The sequence below is a fragment of the Triturus cristatus genome, chromosome 1_2, assembly GCF_964204655.1.
Source record: "Triturus cristatus chromosome 1_2, aTriCri1.1, whole genome shotgun sequence".
Lineage (NCBI taxonomy): Eukaryota > Metazoa > Chordata > Amphibia > Caudata > Salamandridae > Triturus > Triturus cristatus.
Window position 1 is genome coordinate 884,552,836 of NC_140580.1, and position 25,468 is coordinate 884,578,303.

Genomic DNA, 25,468 nt, shown 5'->3' on the forward strand with positions numbered 1-25,468 from the left:
AGCAGCTTTCAAATGGATGTCAGGGCAAGCAGGATAAGGCATGGTAATGTCAATTTGTGGCCTAGGTATCCTAACCTAAGTATAGATGAATAAACATTTCGGATTAATAATAACACTTTCACACTGGCCATACACTAGAGAGAGTGGACAGTGACAGACAGCGAGAGAACACGTTGCTTGCATTTCTATCACCAGTGTTGTATCTATTCGGCAGTAGTGAGGGACACTTTCACTGCACTTTCTTTGCTATATGTTCGTGTATGAGGGAAGGATGTACAGCTACTGCATCTGTTTGGACTGTTCTGTGTATTTAGGAAGTTTGCAGTGAGGCTATCTGTATAGTGATTTTTTGCTCTTGGTTGCACAGTTTGTGTAGCTGTGACTTCCTCCCACAGGAAGATGGCTAGATTGAGGGAGAGGCAATGAATAAGAGTTGTTTGCAATAAGTTCAGGTTCTTGCATACAAACAAGAGTGAAGTTGATATATATTCGGATAGTTTTTGAGGAGTATTGATTACAGGGAGGATGAAGGTCTTTTAACGCTGACTTTACACTAAGGGAGCTGTGGAAGTCTGTCCCGTCACTGTGTGTGAGGAGGGAAGCTGGCAATTACATTTAGGTGCTGCAACAGAAGTGATTGTGAAAACAATAATGAACTGCTACTGTCCGTGCTGGTCCTGTTGCTTGTGAACACCTACCCCTGCCAGCTGCTGCTATAATAAATTAATTGTCCATGGGAGAAGCTTTTGTTGGCCGACTGTGTCTATAGTGAGCTTGTACTGCTACTTGTGATGTTATGTTCTGTGAGAGTGCTTGTCACTGCAGCTTCCTCTTCTGCACGTGATCTGAGCTTACTCCGCTGCTACATGAGTGTGCGAATGAATATCGCACTGTAACAGCCTGCAATATTATTCATGTTCTGTGTGTAATGGATGTCTTAGCTGCTGGCAGGAGCAAAGCAAGGTAACCATGGCTTTTGGTGCAGGTACTGCAAAAAGCACCATACCTCCATCATCCACACTTACTGACCATCTGTGATCTTTCTCCCTTGCTATTTTTCTCTCACTCTTTTTTCACTTTTTATCTTATTTAGTACTTTCTTACACCTTTATTTTGTATTTTGCTTTTACCATTTCTCTCGCATAATTTGTTTTTTTAGTGTAGCCTGCTTCTTCCTAATATCCATCCCTTTTATTTTATTCATTTTCCATATTTTCATCAGGTACTATTACTCATATCTTTAGGTTTCACATTAACCTCTAGAATTGTGTTATATTCCCGTGTTAGGCCAAATTAGCAAAGCAGCTTATTTCTTACATTGTCCTCACAAATAAAATTTCCAGCTGTGACCTTTTGCACACATTTGCACGCACGACAATGTTGGATTTGTTTCTCTGAAACTAAACTTGTTTTTACATCTAGCTTCGCACAACATCATCACAACGCCCTGAACATCATGTACAAAGTCTCGTTTCGCACTACGTACAAATGTCATCACGATCTTCATCCATGAGACGATAAGGCTATCTATATATCCATAATATCACTAATCTATGCTCACATCGCAAGGCTGCTTTCTATTATAAAAGATGAGCATCCCAATAGATTAGAAGAGAAGGTACTTCCACTGACACCAAGGCAGGGCTCGAAAAATCTGAAAAATGGTACTAGTCCTGCAGGACTAGTACCTTGAAAAATCTCCTCGCCCTAACAGTGGCCTACTTGACCTCCGTCTCTGAAAGCAGAGCAAAAGTGACAAGATAACAAGATTTAATGGCATTTTTATTGCTCATTTGCTTTGTGAGCAATAAAAAGGCCTTTAAATCTTGTTATCTTGTCACATTTGCTCCGTTTTCAAAGACGGAGGACAAAAGTTAGTATGTTTTCCTACTCGCCAGAAAGGGCGAGTAGGACCTAAAAATAGCTCGACCTCATAAAATTTACCTCGCAAATGCGAGCGGTCGAGTGGATTTGTCGAGCCCTGCAAGGGTCCTTGCATGCTGAGAAATCACCAGGCAGAGGTCTGACATCTCATGAGGGGTCTCCAGTTTGTGACCAACAAGGGGTCCTTCACTCTATCCCATCAGGTAATGGGGTCAGATCGTCCGGGGAGGGGGGGGGGGGGGAGGGGAGAAGGGGTTCTTGGCTCTACACCTACACACACTCTAGGTACACTTAGAGTAGGGTTCGCATAGTAGGAGTATGCTAGAATTACTGCCTTGTTTATATGCCTGCATATATACATTTTTTAGCACCATGGTAGAACTATATCTATTATTCATGCTTTTGGTGCTTGTAATCATATGTATCTGCTTCTGTCTACTAATCATTGCAGCACACGTATTTTATGCAAGAATAATGTTGGTTCAATAAATAGTATTGAAAACGTCCCACTGTGTATTCTCTGTATTTTTCTCTGAGAACAAGTAAGCACGAGTGAGTGAGAAAAAGGCTCTGTACTGTTTCCATAACCCCTGAGGGGTCAGGGTTGTCATGTTCAGTGGTTGCCAGAAAAACATTCGCTCCCTGGTAGGTTAGAGGGGCTTACGGTGGCACTGTGAGCTAGCTGGTCTATGGGCAATCATACCCTGCTGGGGTGTCCGAAATCAGTCTTGACACCAGGCCCTTAATGTTGTTCAAACAATGCTCAGGTCCTACGGATTGGTAGGAACTACACAACAATTGGACATATAAACAACACTGCACTGAAGCCCTCACAGAAGAGTTTTGTAACACATGCCTCCACTTGTTTTGCTGCATTCAATCTTACCAGCTGCTCACTGTCAATTTGACTGGCCATGTGACCAAAGACCTAGAGACGGATTACTAGGATTTGCTCTACAATGATAGAAAGACAGTTTAAAAGAAGCATTTATAAAGCCAATAGGTCTGGCATAATTTAGGTGTATGTGTCCTTTATCATAATGAAATATAATGTTATGTGATAGGTTTCACACAAGCACACACACACTGTAAGACAACAGACACTGAAACATGCAGGCACAAGTGGATGTCGGATGACTACATTGATGCCTGTGTGGGTGTACACAAGGATAACTTATGTGATTGGGTAAATGGATAGATGGTGATGTATAGCTGAACGAATCGATGCTTGGGTATAGGTGGATGGATATATGCATGGGTGAGGGTGAAGATAGCTGTGTGAGTAGGTGGAGGCTGAAAGGATAAGTAGATTAGTACATAGGTGGAAACGTATAAATAGAAGGGTGAACAGACATTTGACAAAGGGGGTGGAGAGATTCTGTGCATAGGTGTGGGTATATGGTTGCATGCATGAATGAATACATGCATTTTCAGATGGATGAATTCACAAGGGTGGGAGTGTGGATAAACACATTTTAAACTGAATGCCCAGATAGTTAGAACTATATTCACTCCAATACCACAATCTTTCACCCTCCCTCATGCATGCTTCATTCATCCTTACCCTTCATATACCCATTCCCCCAAACAGCTTTCAATAGTGCATCAGGGGTGGAAAGTGCCACAGTGCCGAGGTTACAACTGTCTTTTACCAACCAACCATGGTCCTGAGGGGCCATTTTAATTTCTTGCATTATGGGTCACTGCACTCTTGCCACACCACGGTCTTCAAACACCTTCAAAACACTCCCAAAAGGAGTGCTTCTGATTTCTTAACAGTTTTATGAACAAAAATGTAGAGGGGCTGGAATAAAGCAATAAAAGAAGAGGGGATTGGGATTTGCTCCATGGAAATATCGAAGCATACAGGGAAAAACAAAATTAAATGGACTCTGTACTAAAGTTATTACATGGACTGATGCCAGAGTTTGGTCTTGTGAATGATTTTACTGGCGTGCATAACAAGATAGAATGGTTCTCTAAATTTATTGTGAATATAAGCTACAGAACCTGTATGAAGAAAAAACAGCACTGATTTTCAGAAAAGTTCAAAACGCGCTATGCCTTCCCACAATTTCAATAGAATTCATAGATTAAAGTATTGCTGCATCCAGGTCAGGTTTTGACAAGCAAAATGTAATCTCCAAATGGACCATGGTATTGCTATATTTTAGACATAGTTGTATTCTCAATTTTTGTGTCTGACTTGCTGGAGGTGTTCGAATCACCTCAAATTATTCCCCTAAGTCTGGGAAGCATGAAATGACCCATAATTTCATATATGTGCAATTTGATAATTATGGACATAATTCTAGTACGTCCCAAAAAAGGTACAGGTAGCATACAAAAATACTCTGCAGAATATTCTAGCAATTCTAAGAAAGCAGAGGTAATGTTTCCCAGAACTACTGCAGACAGTGATATCTGCATGGCACAGCCACAGAGCATGTACTTACATTTTGCCACTTAAGAGTCCTGCTGAACCAAACCTTGAGGGGTTCCTCTCATGTAACTTACCAAGGTGGATGAGGTTGTATCATGGGATATAGCCTGACCTGACTATTTTTAATCCAGGCAGAAGTGAATATAACCCTTTAAATACAGTCTATGAGACCTTCTTTATGAATGTATGGGACAGAGAGCTTGCAGATGTGGAACAATACAATTTGATCACAAGAAGATTATGGAAAAGATTTGTGTCAGCATGTTAAGGATGTTTTATAACACACAAAGCTTGTAAAAGTAACTGACAAAGAAGCACATAATTTTCAAAGGTATTGTATTGTAATTGCAATTATATAGCGATTACTACCCCTGATGGAGTGTTGAAGCACTTTTTGGGGGAACTCCGGAAACCCATAAAGGATTAGTGGTGAATTAGTATAGTGAAATATGAAAGTAAATTGAGTGGTGGATATTAGTCAGTAATTTGGAGTGAGAAGGATAGTGGAGGGATAGAAGGGGGAAAAAGGTTTGCATTTATATAGCACTTGTTAACCCTGATGGGGTGTTGTAGCGCTTTTTTTGGCAAGTTACACACTACTCCTGAACCCATAAAAGATTAGTGTTGAATTAGTATAGTGAAATATGAAAGAAATTTGAGTAGTGAATATGTTATTCAGTTTTTTGGATAGAGAAGGGTAGCGGCGGGATAGAAGAGGGAAAGAGATTTGCATTTATGTAGCACTTGCTAGGTGTTTGTCTAACAAATTCTCAAAAGTCACAGTCCTTCCTAATTTAATAGTGACTTTACAAAACAGACAAAACTTAACACCCAAAAGTCTGAGACTAGGTTTCAATTATGTGTCTTGGGTACATTTAAATATAATTTTATATCCATTCCATATTACATACATATGTACTTTGGAAGTATCTTAAATGTGCTAAACTTGAGGAAATCTTACAATGTATAGAATTATTTCTCTGGGTTTAACTTGAGGAAATAGTTTCTCACAAGCAGATGCAGACTTAGGCTCTGTGCATTGGCCGCTTTATCAAACTGGGCTTCGAAAGTAGCATTTAGAATTACAGCAACAAAGTTTTTACTATTACTTCTTTCAGTATTCTCTAGAAGAATTCATGAACGCCTACATATTTTCTTCCCTTTACAATTTCTTGAGTGGAATAGCTATGGTTTTTAAATTTGTATACAATCCAAGTCAGTTCAAGCTCTGCGCCTAGACTGTATGTGGGTTAAGGTAGTAAGCCTTCCACATTTCACATTATAGGGCTAGGGGGTAAATGAGAATCTGTTGGGGAAACTAGGGGATTCACCGTCTGCACCTCGGGCAGCATGCCTACCCTACCCCCAGTGGAAGTCAGATGTATTTTGTTTTTGATGTATTGAAAGTTTGTCGATGGATACTACAGATAGATGGTAGGAGTAGCCCAAATAGATACAAATAAGAGCTCTCCAATCTGACTTCTCTATGTCTGCTTTCTTTTGCGACACTTGAATTAGCCAAGTAGCACCTATCAAAGCAGTTAAGAGGTCATTGTTCTTCTGTCCTCTAAAATTAAAGGACCTTTTCGTGTTGTGGAGTTGAATGATCCAAACTGTAGATCAACCTTCTCCCACTGAAACATGTGACCTTTTCACTATCTCCATTTTCAAGACCAAAAGTGACTCCCCTTGATTCTGGGTGGATTTTCACCCTATATACCACCCAGCACAGTTGAGAGCATTATAAAGAACACAAAGGTCCTCAGGTCACATTCAGAACTTTGCCTTGCTTGGATGCATCATAGTTGTGCAAATCTTTATTTACTATATGCATTTTAATTAGGATCTCCTATTGTGAAAACCTGTCATCCACGCACCGAAACTGTTTCATTTGCAATTCCTCCGTTAAGAACAACAAGTTGGAGATTCGCACATCTCTGCCGGTCTAGACCTCCCTATCTTCGCAGTGGGAAGAGTGGTGATTGGAAAGATGCTAATCTTGGCTTGGCTGCTGTACTTCTTTACAGAGTTGAGGGGTGGGTCCCTTCCCCTCCCGTTTTTTTTTCCGTGTCTTACACAGCTTTCTTTCAGACCTCATGTGGGGTAGTAGTACGAGGCGGGTGGCATTGCATAAAGTGCAGCACCCTATGCTGGAGGAGGGTCTTGGGGATCCCAATAATGAGTTGTACTGGGTGGCAGTGCAGCTACAGTGGTTGGTGACATGGCTAGTGGAGGGCCGCAATAACGAACGGCGAGAAGCAGAGGGTGAGTTGGGTGATACGCCTCTCATGATTTAGCTATTACGACCCGCAGATTGAAGGAGGGTGCCTGCCTCTGCTCTGATGAAAACGGCTCACTCCTGCTAGTGATGGTATGTGCATGTTGGGGGTGGGTCTTGCTCGTATTTCCCCCAGTTGGACCTGTGAGCGTTACCTGAGGGCCGAGACCTGGCGAGTCGGATTAAGACCCAGGTACGGAGGGAGGCAGGAGTGACATGAATGGGGGACCTGTTCCTGGATGAAAAGGTAGGGCCATTCCAAGATCTGGCTAAGTTGTACAAGATCCCGCATGGCCAGATCCTCATGTACAACACACTTATGGATATTATTCGCGAGCTCTGGTGGACCGCGCCGTCAGAGCCATCCCCCCATTGTTGATGGAGATATTGACTCACGGCACAGGCAGAAGGGCAGTTTAACCTGTTGCTGGCGCATTTGCCCAACCAGACTCCCAGTCACAAGGCGAAATGTGAGACTGACCTTGCCACACTATTTTCGACCCACCAGTGGAGCAAGGTTGTGGCCCAGGTCAAGCAGGTGTCCCGGAATACGCATTTCCATTTCACACAATTCAATTATGTGCATCAAACATACCTCACCAAACAACGCATATACCATATGTTTTGTGGTGTGCTTAGGGACAGCCCACAGTGTAGGCGGGAAGATGTGGGGTTCTATCAAATGGTGTGGGACTGTTCGGCGCTACAGCCGGTGTGGGTGCAGGTAATGATTATCACCTAGGACCTCCAGATCCCGGGTACTCCTATGCTCTGCCTGCTTGGGCTAATGACTCGGACCAAAACCAAATCGCTTGGAATGCAGATTTGTGGATCTGGCACTGGTATTGTTTAAGAGATGAATCTCCATGACCTGAAAGATAACGGCACCCTCAGAAGTTGGCATATGGACAAGGGATTCATTGAAATGGGCCAGGGTGGTGGCTGATACATTAACATTGCTTAGACTGCAAGGTGGTCATGCACCAAGGGGGCTCATGCGGAATGAGTACGTTTAAAAACTGATAGGCATGGATGATGTCAGACTTCCTTAAATTGCAGACCAGAGCTTTGTTGCCTTGGTTACATTGTATTCTGCTGCTGGAGGATGCAGATGTGCCAACAGCAGTGAAAGGACAATGGTGTACTGGTATTCACATGAGACAAGTCTCTTTGTACTATCATTCTGCATGGCTGTGCAGGTGTGTTATTGTGTCAAATGCAAAACAAAATCCGCCCCCAAAAAGAGCAACTTAGAAATCTCTTATTGTGGCACATGACCACATTTCTAGAGTGGATATTAGCAGATGAGTTACTAAGATTACTAAATGTTGTTAGCTGCAGACAGGTCTAGAGCTTGGTGTGATTTTGAGATCCAACAAAAGTAGATAGGTAGCTGAATATGCATTTTCTTGGGCTCCTGCATCTATCTAATGCCTTGGAAACCATCTATAACTAAATCCTTTGAAGCCAGTGGCAGGAGTCGCAAAGTATTTTAAGAAGTGATGTAAAGATTCACATTCAGACAGACATTCTATGTCCAGAATCTGTCCTTCTGGGTTCCTAGCTGAATGAGCATTTATGATGGAGTGTCTCACAAGGTTACGGTGGTCCACGCTGTTATTTTGCGTTCATAAACATCCTATTTCTGAAGAATCTTGGCCTGGATCACTACATACAAGGGGATCTTTTTAACAACAAAAATAAGCAGCAGGTATATCTCACATAACATCCGTCGATTACAATAGGTAGCAGTCGTAATTAGTAAGGATACAGAGTTTATGCCATTACACATTCCCTTCATGACCCTTATGTCATTTTCTACCCCCGCATTAGGTATGGTTCAAGTCCCTCAGGTGTTCATGGAGTCTGAAATAGTAAACCCTCCGCCATCATGTAGCCGTTGTGTGGATTGTATTACATCTGTTTCCTCATCCTCCATCTCTAAATTGTAATAGCTCAGCCATGGCTGCCTGACTTTCCAGAACTTTCTCGGGCACCACCTTGCTTTATATACCTTTTTTTCTGCACCCATGTACGTCCATACCGGTCCGCCACTCTTTCATGGTGGGGAGTTCTGCTCTCCCCAGTATCTAGCTATGTCTCGCTTTGCTACTACGAGTCCTAGGTTACTTAGCAAAAGCTTATATCTAGGCATGTCAACGTCTGTATGGATGCCTAGAAGAACATACTTGGGATCTAACGGGATTTGTGTTTCTAGTATGTTATTCAGTTCTTGTATTATTCGTGTCCAGTAACGATGTATTGATTGGCACTCCCATAGAGTATGTATGAAGGATCCACGCTCTGTTTTACAATGCAGGCCTTCTGGCGTCTCTGCTCTACCCATTGCGTGGAGTCTCGTCCTGTTGTAATATACGCTGTGCAATATTTTACATGGTACCACGCAGCCTAAGCTTAATCGCCACTTCTCTAGGGTGCATCAGGGCCGTCTCCCAGTCTATGTCTTCCAGTGTATCTACCAGGCCATCCCATTTACTTCTAAGACTGCTTTCTCTAGTATCTCTTCCTGTAGTAGCCGGCCTTCTAGTGGGGCATATTCAGGAACGTCTACAATGTCAGGCTTTTGAGTTCGCCAGGCATGTCGGAGCTGAATGTATTTGTAATGCTGCTTATACGTTAGATTAAATTCCATTCGGAGATCTGCAAAGGTTATCAGGTTGCCCCTAGAGTGGTGATCTCGAGTTGCCACATTCTTTAAACCCCTGTAATTTTGCAAGTTCTGGCAGTCGCTTACCCTCCGATAGGAGTGTGGCTCTAGCTAATCTTTTTTCCCATTTCATCTGATGTTCAGATTCCCTCCATACCGCATTCACTCTCTGTGTTGCTGTCAGCAGGCTTCTAACTCGGTTGCCCCCATATATGTAATGTAGTAGGGAGTGTTTTTGGAATTGGAGTCTCTCCAGGGCGTATGTAGGATGGTTTCTAGGCGCATGTCCCCATTCACTGATGAGAGCAAGGTGTGCCGCTCTATAATATGCCCTGATATCCGGTAGCGCGATTCCCCCATTATTTTGACTGCGTTGCAGCTTTTGTAGCGCTACTCGGGGGTGACCTCATTCCCATAGTAATATACGCACTTCATTGTTTATCGCCCCAAAAATTGCATCCGGTATTTTGCAATATGTGTTTTGGAGGATATACAATAACTTAGGTAGTGCGACCATTTTAAAACATGAAAGCGGCTCTTCCGAGTAATGTCACAGGGAGGCGTCACCACCTAACGACGTCTTCCCGGAATTCCGCTAGGACTCGCTGAATGGTATGGGTGAGGCATTCTGTCACGTTTGTCGAAATAAAAAGTCCTAGATATTTAAAGCCATCTTCCACGATGGGAAGAAGCACCGGCATGGAATGCATGTCGATGTGGCCACCAATGGGGTATATATTTGATTTCACCCAGTTAATATTGTATCCCGCTTGCTTAGCATATTCTTTAACTAGGTTGAATATGATTGGGAGAGACGTGTTAGGGATGGATATATACAGTAGGATGTCATCTGCATAAAGCAAGATTCGTTTGTCCATCAACTGTCCCTCGGGATCCTGGAACTCTTTTATATCTGGATGTATTCTGATTAAGCATGCTAGTGGTTCCAGCACAAGTGCAAAGAGCAGGGGGGACAGCGGGCAACCCTGCCTGGTTCCTTGCAGGATGAGAAAATCGACTGATTTAACTCCATTGACCCGGACTCTGGGATTTGTGTATAATATATCAACGCATGCCCGGAAGTTGCGCCCAAAGCCTAATTTTGCAAGCATTTCTCTCAGAAAAGGCCACTGAACCGTATCAAATGCCTTTTCGGCATCGAGTGACAGGAGTATTTAGGAGACTTCTCTCTCTTTTGCCGTGTCCAGCCAGTTTGCTAATCTACGAAGGTTAAGACGTGTGGCCTGTTTGGGTATAAAGCCCGACTGGTCTCTGTGCACCAGTGATGTGATGACAATCAATAACCGTGTGGCGAGTATGGAGGCTAGCACCTTGGTTTCAAAATTTAAAAGCGAGATAGGGAGGTAGGCACCTGTCAGAATAGCTTTTCAGCCCACTTGCAAGGGAATAGAATGACGTAGGTCCCAATGCCCCTCCATGACTCTGCCGCCGCCAAGATGTGAACTTGCCCGACTAGAAAACCCTCAGGGGGGAAAGGGGAATGGGACAGAGAAGAGACTGCTAAGTCTTCACCCGGTCTTCCTTTCTTTCTGAACACGCGTTTTGGCCTGGGTCTTCCTTGGGGTGTTCTGGGTGAATCTGAAACAATATTTCAAATTTGTATGAAACACAGTGTATACATTCAACTCAATTCAATTCAACAGCTTGAGACGCTCTCCTGCGACCAACAATTTGAAGAAATTCTTTTTTGAACTCTTCTAAGTCATATAAGATGGAGTCATTTCGATAAACTAGTGGCACCAACCAAGATCCGCATCTCCACTAAGATAGGACAGGAAAAAGACTACTCGTGAATGTGCATCAGGGAACACTGCGGGCCTGCACATAAAATGTAGCGTGCACGGTGTCAGAAATATTTGGGGCTTCTGTGGATCTCCTGCAAAACATTCTGGTGGAGCTAATGGGATCACAGGTGACAATAAATGTATGACCCGAGTGGCTAACTTCAGTTGCGAACTGGAACTAGAAACATTACTATAACCTTCCTCTTGAGTGGTGGGAAGTATGTAACTTGGACCAGGAACAGCCTCATTTAATTTTATAGCCAAATCTGTGGTTTCTCTCCTAGCCATTAAAAAGTCTTGTCTTAAATCTCTATTCTCATTTCTTATGGCCACTATCTCCTTCTGAATACCTTCTAGTATTTCACCTTGTCTCTTAAAATGTAAACCTTCCGCCATTCTACCCAGATGTAAGTTATACTTGGGCACTTCACTCTGTCAAAATAGCTTTTCAGCCTACTTGCAAGGGAATAGAATGACGTAGGTCCCAATGCCCCTCCAAGACTCTCGCGCCGCTAAGATTGTGAACTTGCATGACTAGACAACCCTCAGGTGGGAAAGGGGAATGGGACAGAGAAGAGACTGCCAAGTCTTCACTCGTTCTTCCTTTTTTTCTGAACACACGTTTGGGTCTGGGTCTTCCTTGGTGTGTTCTGGGTGAATCTGAAACAATATTTCAAATTTGCATGTAACATAGTTCATACATTCAACTCTAATTATTTGTATTTGTCTATACTTCACTACAAACGTGGTGTATGCATGGTCTGTGCATCTCTTCTTAATTGGTGTTTGTGGTAATCATGTTTATTATTTCTGTAATAAACAACACTCATGAACTTCTGGTTAACTTAATTAATGCGATTCTATTTACCTAGTGCATTATATTTCTTACCCTTATTTCCTTGTTTGTCAACCTCTAGTTTTAATAATCTTGTTCTGTATAATTTTCTTTAATGTTAATAATTATCTTGCCTTTTTTTCCTCCTAGGAAGATCTCCCAGCGAATCCTCGACATAAGCCGGACACCTACTTAACGTTAAGTTAATTCTCAAATTCTATTCCTCTATGAAACCAACCTTCAAAACTCCTGAGCTCTCTAAACTCTCCACTAGAACCTAGATTAACTCTAACTCCTGGGTTACTTCCAGTTAAGTGCGCCTTACTGAAACTAATCGCATGCGCAACGAATTACTTCAGAGCAGACAAATTTCCTCTCAAACGCTGCTCTTCTCGCACGCGACAACACTGTTGCTTCACAGTGTTACAACCTCAAAATTGAGTCAGCTTCTAACTACGCAGACTTAATACTCAGAATGTTACAAATGCGCCAATAACTAAGAACCATCGGAACAGTCTTACTTGGAAACTGCTCCACAACCGGCACGGGTGAGTGTAACACTTGACACGACGGAAGCTAAACGACGGTGTAACGTCGCCCTCTACCCTGACTAACTAGTTTCGCGCCGCTCTAAGTTCTGCTGCTGGTCCCTCTGGAAACTCAGGTGAAGTGCGAGATTCCAGAGGGAGCGCCCCGGGACATTCTGATGGGGCCACCTGTGACATTACTCTAGACTGCTGACCCTGATTTTCCTTAATGGCGGCCATCTTAGAATTCCACCTGATACCTTTTAGACTGCTCTGCACCCTTTGTTGTACATAACGGGGGTTCTCAGAATCATGGCATTTAGTGATCTCTTGCTTAGTCCTGCGCGAAGACGGGTTCTGAGAGCACCGCAGTTTTCTGGTTTTGGTATGACCACCACCGTGGCCTGACAGAGATCCTGGGTCAAAGCCCCCTCGTCTTTTGCCGCTAAAAACATATTCACTAGGCGGAGGCTAGTATGCTATTGTTTTGTTTTAAAAATTCCACTGGCAGCCCATTGGGGCCGGGAGTTTTTCCTGAATTTTGTTTGGCAATGGCGGCCTGAACCTCTTCTAGGGTGACCTAAAGGGCCTCCGCATCCTCGCTCTGCAGGGTGGGCTGGTCTATTGCTTCAAGACAGTCACCTGTGCTATTCTCGTCTACCATCGGTCGGGCCTTATAGAGAATAGTATAGTAACGCTTGAATGCTTCTGCTATTGCAGTTTCAGTTGTATGTCGTGCACCAACCTCCACTATCTGTTTTAGCCAATTTGCTTCCCTTTCCTTCCGGCTTAACCAAGCTAGGAGTTTCCCCACTCTATCCCCTGACTCATATAGTCTGTGCTGCGTGGCCTGAATTTGAGTTTGGACTTCTCTGTCTGCCAGAGCTCAGAGTTCCCTACGTGTGGTCGCTATCTGTCTAAGCAGCTCTGCCTCATTGTCTGGGGTGATTTTGCTTTCAAGTTCCAACAATTTACCTTCTAGGTTTTTTGTTTGTAACGTTTCCTCCCCTCGTTTCCGTGCTATTATATCCTGCAGTCTACCTCTGAGGACCGTTCTATAGGCTTCCCACAGGGTGGTCTTGGAAAAATAATTCAGTCTCAGTGGTGATTGCGTCCGTTACTGTTTCGTCACGCAACTCCCACGCGTTCAGCCTTCAGTCCGATCGTTGTTTACGCCCCATTCTTCCCACTTTTAAACTTCAATGGTGAGTGATCTGAGATACCTCTCGCTAGATATTCTGCTTCATCTATAGCCTGAATCTCCCCTGCTGGAGCTAAAAGGTAATCAATCCTTGAAAATGTCTTGCGTGCCCCTGAAAAATAAGAATAGCTACGATCTTATGGGTGATGTCGGCGCCAGAGGTCTGTCAGTCCCAGTGTTCTCACGAACTCCGCAAGTGGGGTAGGGGTATGGGTACTGGTCGTTGCATGGGATCTATATTAGCTTGGGTTCACAACATCATTAAAATCTCCCCTATTATATGAATTAAGGAGTCTGAGTCTAATAGTATTTTGGCGACTGCATTCAGCGTCTGGGGCTGCAGTCGTGGCAGGGCATAGACACTGACAAGAGTAATCTCTTGCCATCCCCATGTACTTCAGACCGCTGCATAAGTTCCGTTAGAGTCCACCCAAGTCTTAGCTATATGGAACGGCTGGGTTTTCCTAATGAGGATGGACACTCCACGAGCCCCAGGAGAGAATCGAAAGTGCGCCAGCGTCACGTAGGTTCCCCTGTCTATAAACGGACATTGGGTACCTCGGAGATGGGTTTCCTGTAGGAGGACCACATCGGGCTGGGTCCTCTTAATGTATCTATTGACTGGTCCTCTCTCAATCTTACTGCCTAATCCGTTGACATTTTATGTCAATACGGTATATGGTGTGTCATGCATTACATATGTGGTTTATGTAGTTCACATGAGGAGTAATGCCTACCCTGCCAGCACCCCTCCCCCTGTTCCTGGCTCTGCATCCCGGGACATCCTGCTGCTACTGGAAATGGAAACCCCTCGAATCAAAAAACACCAATCTCTCCCCCTCCCTGAACCCCCCTCACCACTTCCTCCCGGACCCTACGCCTAACCTCTCAACATGACAACTAAATTGTCATGTTAACAGAAATGCATTGCAAAGTATGTAAATACACTGTATCAGAACTTTCAATCACAGACAAAGCAGCTGAGCCATGAGGGCAGGTGACTGTGTTGACAATTCCAACAGGGTTGAAATTAGATCTGATTGATGGTAAATTCCGCTAACTTTCAAGTGTCTTGTCGGAAGATGTTCTGAACCTTTCTTTTGGTGTTATACCAAAGGACAGTGGAGTATGCAGTGATGGCAGGCCGCCTCAGTAGCTCTTTTATTCCACTCAAGGCTGTGCAACATGCCACACCAAGGCTGACTGTCAGGGCTTGTAATTTCGATAACATTACAGCCATACTTTGGAAAAAGAATTGTCTCTCATTAGAGACTAGACTGAAGGTCAAGAGAGATTTTCTGGTCTTCAAAGGGGTTGTTTTGGGACACTTTATCTGTCCAAAAAATGGAAGGAAGAAAAATGTGCAGAAGAAGTCATAATGGTTTGAAGCACCAGGATACAACCCTATTTGAATTCTTCCATTGTCCCTTTGACTAGACCCATAGCTAATACTGCAACATATCGCAATTAAATACATTTTAATTATCAAGCAGTCTTTTAGAGGTACAACCAAAACAATGTATAACTCATTTCCATTCTTTGAGACTGGACTGTTCTTCTCAAATATTTTGAAAACAATTAAAACACAGTTCTCTTAATAATTAGAATAAGGCTGACTGGAGTTTTTAGATTGAGCCTACTAGACAGCATGTGCACGGTCTGTTGCTAGGTATAATGTGGCTTGCCAAGACCCTGGGGGCTTGGAGGCACACCACTGCTTACCATAGGTTGGTTTTCCTGTTACTCTCACTTACACGCTTCCTTTAATGTCCTAGCTTGTCAATCTTGTGTTTGTTCCTCCTGTGGAGCATTGCCTCTTTACCATCTCTTTGACTGACTCACATCTCTGCTTTCAGTGCTTATTTTCCAAGCATTACTTTAATTACTTTTTCTTTTGCGTTAAGCACTCCATGAGAGTGCGTGTGTTTGAGATGTCTCCCTTATGCACTACTCTCTCCCAGCACTTGTGTTGCTCACTGTCAAACGAGTGCTGCTTCCCACCCCCTCCCTTTTGTGCTCGCCTGGGTGCTTCTCCACATCAGCTTTCTGTGCCCTCCGTGTTTCTTCATCTAACCGTGCCCCCTTTCCTCGTACAGTTGTTTCTACCCCCACACGTGACCGCCATTGCTTTACCCCAACCCCCATGTCGTTTCCCTGTCCCTCACGCCCTTATTTGTGTTTCTTTCGTCTACCCCCCACCATCCCCTGTATTTCTTACTTGCCACCCCCATCCATGGCTAAAGTTCCCACCACGGGCTTGCTTTACTTAAAAAAAAAAAATACTTATTATTTTGTAGGCGCATGCAGGCGTGGTGTACACAACTACAAAATGATGGGTGCCCGCATTAGCGGGTCCTTTTTTTGCCACACTGCACAGCACTGGAGATGCTGTACACCATGACTAAACACCATTAGCACCGCCAATAGATCACAAAGGCAGGACCGATTTGATTTGCCAAAGATTGTTAATTATTGGCTCTGCTTACTGTCTATCCTTTACTGTTGTATTTTAGCTCATTTTACATAGATTACCCAGTGTTATTGCTAGGCCACACTGGTTGTTGTTTTTTGTTTTCTTTTTTGCACAATTTTGCAGTGCTTGGGCATGCACGGACCTTTAAAAACTGTAAGAAAGAATGGGAGTAGTCACATATCAAGCTAATAGTGCGACAGTGCTATGTGGTTTGCAAGACACAGACATGACATTAAAGTAGTAGGTAGAACTTGTAGAGCGCATTGTGACCAAAAATGGCATCCTGGCGCTAGCTTGACCACTATGTAGAGAAGGCACTGATGAAAAACCTAAAATTGGATATTAATTTGGAAAGAGCCAGGTTTTCAAAGCTCTCCTGAATTATAACAGGTTAGAATAAGATCTCAATGGAGCTGGTAGCTTATTCCAAATCTGAGCTGCTTTCGCAGTAAATGCATGTCCTCCTTGTCAGACTATTTTTAATCTGAGTTCTTGGACATAGTTGCATGTGGCCGATCAGAGGTGTCTGCCAGGAGTATATTTTATTAGTGTGGCTCGTAACGGTTTAAACCTGAATGATATGTACATTACAGGTCATAAAGTTTTTGAGTTGAGGACAAAAAGATTGTGTGTGAAGAGGAAAAAGGTGATTACAATGAATACAAAGCGGTACAAAAGGGGGTGTAGATGGACGGAGCATCAGAACCAATCAAACACTCACACCCAGTCAACAGATCTGGGTTTGATCCATCACCGTTCTTTAGCCCACTCTGCCACCCCAGTTCAGACATGGCCATATGCAAATCAGTCTGACCCTGTGCCTCATGGGAACAGTCCAGCCCGAACTGCCAAGCCATGCCTTCCCTGGACCGGAAACAAGCTTCCAAGGACCGGTCCCTTGCTCACTTTGCCACTGGATTCAAGCAAGCCTGGCTGAAGACGGCTGAAATGCCAGAAACCGGTCCTAGGAAGCTTGTTTCCGGTCCAGGGAAGGCATGGCTTGGCAGTTCGGGCTGGACTGTTCCCATGAGGCACAGGGTCAGACTGATTTGCATATGGCCATGTCTGAACTGGGGTGGCAGAGTGGGCTAAAGAACGGTGATGGATCAAACCCAGATCTGTTGACTGGGTGTGAGTGTTTGATTGGTTCTGATGCTCCGTCCATCTACACCCCCTTTTGTACCGCTTTGTTCGCCATAAGTTGGCAGGGTATGCTCAGACGTGAGTCCCTTGCTCACTTTGCCACTGGATTCAAGCAAGCCTGGCTGAAGACGGCTGAAATGCCAGAAACCGGTCCTAGGAAGCTTGTTTCCGGTCCAGGGAAGGCATGGCTTGGCAGTTCGGGCTGGACTGTTCCCATGAGGCACAGGGTCACAGTGATTTGCATATGGCCATGTCTGAACTGGGGTGGCAGAGTGGGCTAAAGAACGGTGATGGATCAAACCCAGATCTGTTGACTGGGTGTGAGTGTTTGATTGGTTCTGATGCTCCGTCCATCACCACCCCCTTTTGTACTACAATGAATACAAGGCATATAAGGGTCGCTGAGAAAAAGGGAGTTGTGAGATCGAAGGGCAAATACAGCTGGAGGATTTATGTGATGTGAAGTTTTTTCTGTGGGAGCCAGATAAAAGGAAGTGAATTAACAGTGTGGTTAGGAAGGACAAAACAATGGAGGCCAGATACTTTATGTTTACAGGGTTTAATGGGCAAAATAGAAACATAAAGAGTTTGCCGACTGTAGTTAAGGCACTGATTCCAGAGTAGTTGAAAAAAATAGTTGTATGAATAGAAGTGTTAATGACTATGGGGCGAAGCAGAAGTGAGGTAGGCAGGAGGGTTCCAATATTATCCTTTTTAAGAGTATTAAAATAAACAATACAAAGCCAGATACTACTGGAATGGGTTGTGTCTGCCTTTCGGTGGAAGGAGAGAAGGCTAGTCATTTCAGGTCAGGTTGCAAGGACCTGGTGAGGCTTTCAAAACAGAATAATATTGTAGCAGCCAGCACTGTGTTGAGGATGTGCCCTCCTATATATGAGAGAATCGAGGAGGAATGTCTGCTTTCCTAGATTTCATTTGCATGAGATGAATCAAAGCAATCGCCAACTAAACAGTATGTAAGCAGTAGGATCCATGACTGTCTTCGGGAATCAACAACTTCTGTCTGCTTTGTTAAGTCTTTTTGTAAACTTCATTTTATGATCATAAAAAGGAGGTTGCATGCAACAAAGGCCATTGGCTTCGCGTTCAACCACTAAAACAGGTCAAACCAAATACAACCAGATAGTCCCAGAACTACCAACTTAAAAACAAGCATTCCAAACTGAATAGGTTTCACCTGTGCAAGAGCTATTGGCTTTGCCTATGTGTTTTAGTCATGTTTAACACCAGTGTGGCTGCTGTTCAGCATGAATGAAAGTTTTGTAGCATAGAGAAGAGTGGCATGGAATAGAGTGGAGTGACAGAGTGTTGTAGAGTCGAGTGTTGCAGCGTCGTAGGATACAGTGGCATAGATTAGAGTGGTGCAGAGCAGACTAGAGTGGCCTGGAGTGCACTGGCGTAGAGTGACATACAGTGTAGTGGTGTAGAGTGCAGTTGCGCAGAGTAGTGAAGAGTAGAGTGCAGTGACAGAGTGGACTGCTGTAGAATGCAGTGGCGTAGAATGATGCAGAGTAGAGTGGCATACAGTGTAGTGGCTTAGAGTGTATTGGCATAGAGTGCAGCGGCATAGAGTGCAGCGGCATAGAGTGCAGCGGCATAGAGTGCAGTGGTGCAGAGTAGAGTGACGTGTGGCAGATAGAGAATCGTCGAGTGCAGTGAAGTAGAGTAGAGTCGTGTACAGTGCAGTGGCATAGTGTAGAGTATTGCAAAGTAGAGTGGCATAGAATACAGTGATGTAGGTTGGAAGAGAGTACATTGATGTAGAGTAGAGTGGTGTAATGTGCAGTGGCGCAGGGTGGAGTGTTGTAGAGCATAGTGGCATCGAGCTCAGTGGTGCAGAGTAAACTGGCGCTGAGTGCAGTGGCATAGAGTAAATTGGTTTTGAGTGGAGTAATGTAGAGTTTATTGGCGTAGAGTGCAGTGGTTTACCATAAAGTGGCATAGAGTGTAGTGGTGTGGAGTGGAATGGCGCAGAGTGGAGTAAGGTTGCACACAGTGCAGTGGCATGGAGTGGATTGTTTCAGAGCAGAGTGAAGTGGTGCATCGTGGGGTAAGATGGACTGGCACAGGGTAATGTGCAGTGCGGTAGAGTGGAACTGGTGTAGAGTAGATTAGAGTCCCATAGAGTAGACTGGTTTAGTGCAGTGGCGTAGAGTGGAGTGGTACAGAATAGAGCATAGTGGCATAGAGCTCAGTGGTGCAGAGTAAACTGGCACAGAGTGCAGCGTCATAGAGTACATTGGTTTTGAGTAGAGTGATGCAGAGTGCATTGGCGTAGAGGTCAGTGCGTAGAGTGGAATGCGCAGAGTGGAGTGAAGTTGCACAGAGTGCAGTGGCATAGAGTGGATTGTTTCAGAGCAGAGTGAAGTGGTGCATTATGGGGGTAAGATGGAGTGGCACAGGGTAATGTGCAGTGGCGTAGAGTGAAGTGGTGTAGAGTAGATTAGAGTCCCATGGAGTAGACTGGTTTAGTGCAGTGGCGTGGTGGAGTGGTACAGAGTAGAGTACATTGGGATAATTAAGCAACAGTCCAGAGCCATAACATATAGCAGTAGATGGTTTTCTGGCATGTTAGCACCACAACATTGAAACACGTTAGTGAATCACTAAATCCAATAGCACATAAACACAAGAGGCGTGAATACTGAAAGTACATGAAGAGTTACCTGGTGCATATTGGTTTTAGATATCAAAAAGGAAAGAGGAGAAACATGAAGGTCTTTTTACAGTAAACTATGAATTCTGCTACAGCAACGAACAGTATTATTGTTACCAAACCACATGAGGCTTCAATGCTTCTATCAAAACCACAAAAAACCTGAACATTCAACTTTCACTTGTTTTTTAATCTCAGCAGTACTTACGGGCCCCAAAGGTGTGGGAATTAGTTCGCGATGCCTAGGCGTTAGATTCGGCATGGGAAGTTCTCCAGTTTCGTTTTGCTGTGGGTCGATAAGCACCCTATGCAAAATAAAAAATTACAACATTGGAAAAATATGAATGACTAAATCATACATATATTTACCTTGCTATCTCAAAGGAACTTTATAATTTCATTAAAGGTAGAGAAATTAGTAATATTTTTATTGGTTTTCAGCAAAATCAAACACGTGCACAGTGCATACAGATCACTGTTGTTGCAAAATATATTACATGACAGTGCACCCATTATGCTAAATTCAGTAATATGTATTATTCCTCATCTACATGGCTTAGCAGCTATAAGTAAACCAGAAAACTGTGAAGAGTAGAGCAGAAAGAAATGTGGATTCCAAAACAGAACTAAGGAAGTGAGAAAATTTCCATTTACAGCAAGAGAACACCCCGGGTATCTGTGCGCGTTTTGAAAAATCATAAAGAAATAAGTAAATAAGATGGCAGATCAAACACCGACATGTTATCCTTTGCTCTTTTTTTGTTGACTCCCTGTAAATCAACAATGTTTCTACTCGAATTAAAGTTTAAAATCTTAAACCACAACATATGTTCCTTTCTTGCATCTACTGACAAACGCCTGGACTTTCAACAGCTGAGTGTCCTGTTCTGAGGCAGGGCTTCAAATCTTTTTTTCAGTACGCTGCAATGAAGGCGTTCTGAGAAAATTCTTGAATGGAAGCTGAAAACATCCCTCCTAATAAAACAAACATTCTATTTGTGAAGTAACATTCAAACGACTAGAAGCTAATTTGAAACACAGAAGCCACTGACAACCAGAGCGAATCTATTACAAATCATACAAAATGCATTTTTGTTTTTACAGGAAAAGTCCACATGATCTTTCTGTGCTGGCCTGGAACCATACATGCCCGAAACTTTGTAAAAACTGATATCGCCCATATGGAATGAAGAACAATAATCATAGAGAAGAGTAATTACCTCTACCTCGCCTGCATTGAAGAATTCTTCTACTGGCTTCAGCAATGTTGTACAGAGGGGGCTGTGTGGGGAGAGGGGGGGGGGGGGGGGGAGATGCCAGGTTCTTCATTTCCATTTAAACACAAGCTACTTGCTGTTCCATTTTCAAATTGACTACATAGGATAAGCAGCCTTCAAATGTAATAATTAGGGAGAGAGATGGCATTAAAATGTAAAACCTAAAATTGAAATGTCTCTACAGAACCCAAAGGTTTAGATGATGTAAGGTTAACCGTTAGGTAGCACTACAAAATCTTCTTTTCCGCAAGAACTATATCTGTGAGATTTCCGCTACTTCTAAAGGAGTTGGTTATACTGTGCAGTCCTTCAATAATACTTAAACCTGCATATCTAAAACCTATACTCTTTGTGGGGGAAAAAACATTTATGTGCCAGATATTTATGGAACTGGAAGAAATTAGAACTTCAAATATCTGTTCTCGCACCCATTTAACTGCAACCAGAGCCCTGAACACAAACTATGGGACCACCAATCTCCCTATTAAACTGGACATCAAGACTTAGGCAACCATTCCAACTAATTTTTTTTTAACTTGAGGAGGATACCCATGTTCAATCCGGGTGGTTCAAATTAATCACTTTTTGGACTTCTTTCTCAGAGTTTTGTAAACCTGGCCTGAAAACCACAGTTTCCTCAACTAGCATCCAAAGCTGCAGAGAAAATACCATAGAAGGCTTGATGCATTGTTTTATTTTGGTAATCTACCATTACTTCGCAGCCACTACTACGACTTACCATTACTACACATTTTTTACTTAGCATAATATTTTACTTCACATGCTTTAAGTTTGCATGCTTCTAACTTCGCATATACTGTTACTTAGTAATATACCGTTACTTAGCAAAGTCAATTACTTTGCTGACTATTCACATCGTTGTTTGGAAAAGGAGGCGCTTCCGTTTCAAAACAACGACATGCAGCTCTGACGATGCCTGAAGCAGGAGAAGAGAGGCAGCACGGTGAAGCGAAGGACCACGAGGAGATAGAGGTAAGTGGGGCAGTGTAGTTTTTGGGGTCCTGGAGGGGTCGTCTTTTTAGGTTTGGGTTTATGTAGTGTAGAGAAGTGTATTTGGGTTTAGGGTAGTGGTCGTGCAGGGGGTTTTCTTTTAGGATTTAGGGTTGTGTTTATGAAGTGTAGAATAGTGTATTTGGGTTTAGGGTAGTGGTGTGGTGCAGGGGGTTGTCTTTTAGGTTTTAGGGTTGTGTTTATGTAGTGTATTTGGGTTTAGGGTAGTGGTCGTGCAGGGGGTTTTCTTTTAGGTTTTAGGGTTGTGTTTATGTAGTGTAGAGTAGTGTATTTGGGTTTAGGGTAGTGTTGTGGTGTTTGTGTAGTGAAGGGTAGCTTTTTAGGGTAGTGTAGTGGTGTTTGGGTAGTGTAGGGAATTGTACTGTATGAGGCTAAGGGTAAAAGAGCCAAAAATGCGTAGAAGTTGTATACTGCAATGTAAAAACATCGTAGTAAAAACTTGCGAAGTAATGGTCTGCTAAGTAACATCATATATTCTTTTATTTTGCTTGGCAGTCTAATCCCATTAACTAAGATTTGTGTCACTTATATAGTAAAATACTGAAGATCTGGGGACTCCTCAGACTATCCAAGGTCACCCAAATCCGTTATCAAAGGATAATGCCTGAACACAGGACGACATGCTATATATATATTTTTTTTAAGTCTCATACATTGCGACTGTGATAGTTTTTAGCTATATCTTAGCACTAGAAAATGCAAGTATCTTTTGTTTTTGTGGCATTCACTTTTACATGCTCTAATTTCCAAAGCGCAAAAGAAACTTATTTTTAATAGGCATAACTCTACTTCACATTGCATTCAATGTGTATACTTACTTCTGTCATACACTACTCTCAACTCCTAGAATAAGACTTAACTGCTCACCTTTGCTGCGCTTGGAAAGTGAAATGAATCAAAGGACTGATATTGTCAACCAATTGCAGTGGAATCCAAGCAGTGACCACGAGACACTGTTGGCAGACAACAGTCCCCACCACGAAGACCGCCCAGTAACCTCTGATTGCCCCAGAATACACAGAAAATGTCTCACACTTTGGAGGTGGTCAAGACTTGTAAACCTATAGAGGCCAACACTCTCAATTGAGGCTGTACAAAGTGGAGACTCACAACTTTTAATGCAAAAAATTGTGTTATTTTACTTTTCTTTCCCTTGAAACTTCTGTTAACACCAACGACAGTTAAAGGATGAACATCTCCTTACTTACCAAAATCTCCATATTATGCATTAGCAAATGCTTGCAAGTACGTAGAACTATATTTAAAAATTGGTCTCAGCACTAGCATTTCACAAGTACTGTTTTGTTTACTTGGAAGTATATACTTGCAGTGTTCACAGACTCGTCAACCCATCATTTTGAGGGAGTCCCCATCCTTTAATTATATTCCCCCTCTCACTAAGCAACTTGCCTCCATTGACTTCAATACGGTCATCTTTTTGGCAAACCTGCATCACCTTCCAAAAACTTTAATGGGGCCACCCTCTTAAATCTACGACTTCGCCCCGATGTGCAAGCCAACAGGTTATGTTATAGCTCTCACCTAAAAAAAGAAAGCGAAACTGCAAGCCCCATAATGCAAGACAAAATTATGTCAGTGAAAAAGCCTGGGCATCGGTGTCACGTGAACATGAGAGCTCGGGCGGCCGTATACAGAAGGCGTAGGATGAGACTGGATTAGAAACCAAATTAAATTGGATAGATAATGGGGTAGAGAGAGGCAGCAGAATGCTCAAGTGGACACGAAAATAGAAAGCAAAGGGATGCTGTGAAAAGAACGGGGATGGAAGGTTGTTCGGGGAAGCACACATGAAGGCAGCAGGTAGACCAGCAGGAGCACCGCGGCGGAGAACCTGCTCTAACCAGACTCCAGAAGAGGATGGGCTGAGACCGCGCAGCGTCTTTAGGCTACAGAGTGTGGCGCAGCAAGGGGATTGACGAGAATAATGCAAGGGGGAAAATAAGGACGAGCGAGAACCAGTAAAGGAAAACAAATGCCTGCTTTCGGGCTGGAAGCGCCTCAAAAAACGACGGGGCGGAGCCAGAGTCGTCTCACAGCCGAGGAGAAGTGAAGGGGCCATGGGCAGAGATTGTTGGACACTGCCAAGGAGGCCGGACATTCGGGGAGAGGTTCGGAGGAAGGCTCCTCTGAGGTAAACAAACCTGCTGCCGCTGTCCGCCATGTCTGGTTGGGCTCTGAGGGTCTCCAAACTACGTCCAGTCGCACAGGCCTCGGCAACAGAACAGCGCCAACGCGGCCACGCACGGGAAAACGGCCGAAAATATTACAAGCCGCCGGGAGGCCCACTCTCCGGGCGTGGTCTGGCTTCCTCATAACCCCGTAGTCACGAAAAATCTCCTCGGATGAATACAGGAAGGAAGGAGACTGCGCGTTTTCTCCCGTGCAAAACGATTGCATAATATGTTCCGTTGTCGGCAGTTTTCGGGAGAGTATCTATCCTTTATATATTTTTTGCGTTAAAAACGAAATACGTTTTAACGAAAGAGACTGCACTCTTCCAGAATTGTCAAACCGTGTCAGAAATACAGCTTTGATAAATACATTGCGCATTTGTATGTGTGAGGGGCGTAGGAGTGTCAATACAACCTATGTTCACCTTTTCATGTCCACTCAGTGAGTCCTATGTCTACAATTTTTCTTTTTGTAGGATTTAACTTCTGAATATTTATCACACTTTTCCATTTTAATTTTCAAATAAATTGTCTATTTTTTCTGCTTTTAGAGAATGGTTACTTGTACTCTATTAGTAATTGTATATTACACCCAATGCCCTTTGTACCATATTGTGCTTTGGAGGACTGCACATGCGTGTAAATCATATCTATTTTGCATAGCTCTACACTTTGCTATGGACATGCGTGGGTAGGTCAATAAGTCCTTCTTTTTTTTATTTTTATTTTTTTACTTTGTGGGATTTTTTATTCATTTGAGCCCATTTAAATCGGTATGCTAAGTCCTGGAATGCAAATTTAAAATCTGGACTGGTGTTATTCACACATGGACCTGGTAAACAGGATAGCTGAATTTGGATCAGCAGGATTGCCAAATGAATGTGTTGACAGACGCCATAAGACCAAAGAACATTTAATTGTGGAATGCTATACAAGCAAAATACAATGTGGTATGGTACGTGACAATGTAATGATATCAAATTCTGTATAATGACGACACTGTCTGTGACCAGAAAGAAGCAAGGATTTTTCA

General features: G+C 43.3%; 1 protein-coding gene across 2 annotated transcripts in view; it reads right to left on the bottom strand.

Annotated features, from left to right (window-relative positions):
* LOC146868216 (uncharacterized) overlaps window positions 1–24,657 on the bottom strand; it is a 163,210-nt gene extending 138,553 nt beyond the window's left edge. The window contains exons 1-2 of one of the 2 annotated variants that reach the window (XM_085609427.1): window positions 24,406–24,657; window positions 20,143–20,239 (exon numbers count right to left, since the gene is read on the bottom strand). In XM_085609427.1, coding sequence (XP_085465553.1) covers window positions 20,143–20,239; window positions 24,406–24,425 — 117 coding nt within the window. In that variant the 5' untranslated portion in view covers window positions 24,426–24,657. Of the gene's footprint in view, window positions 1–20,142; window positions 20,240–21,154; window positions 21,233–24,405 lie in introns of those variants that run through there. The other variant, XM_085609431.1, reaches the window with a different exon arrangement.
* Window positions 24,658–25,468: the final 811 nt, after the last annotated feature.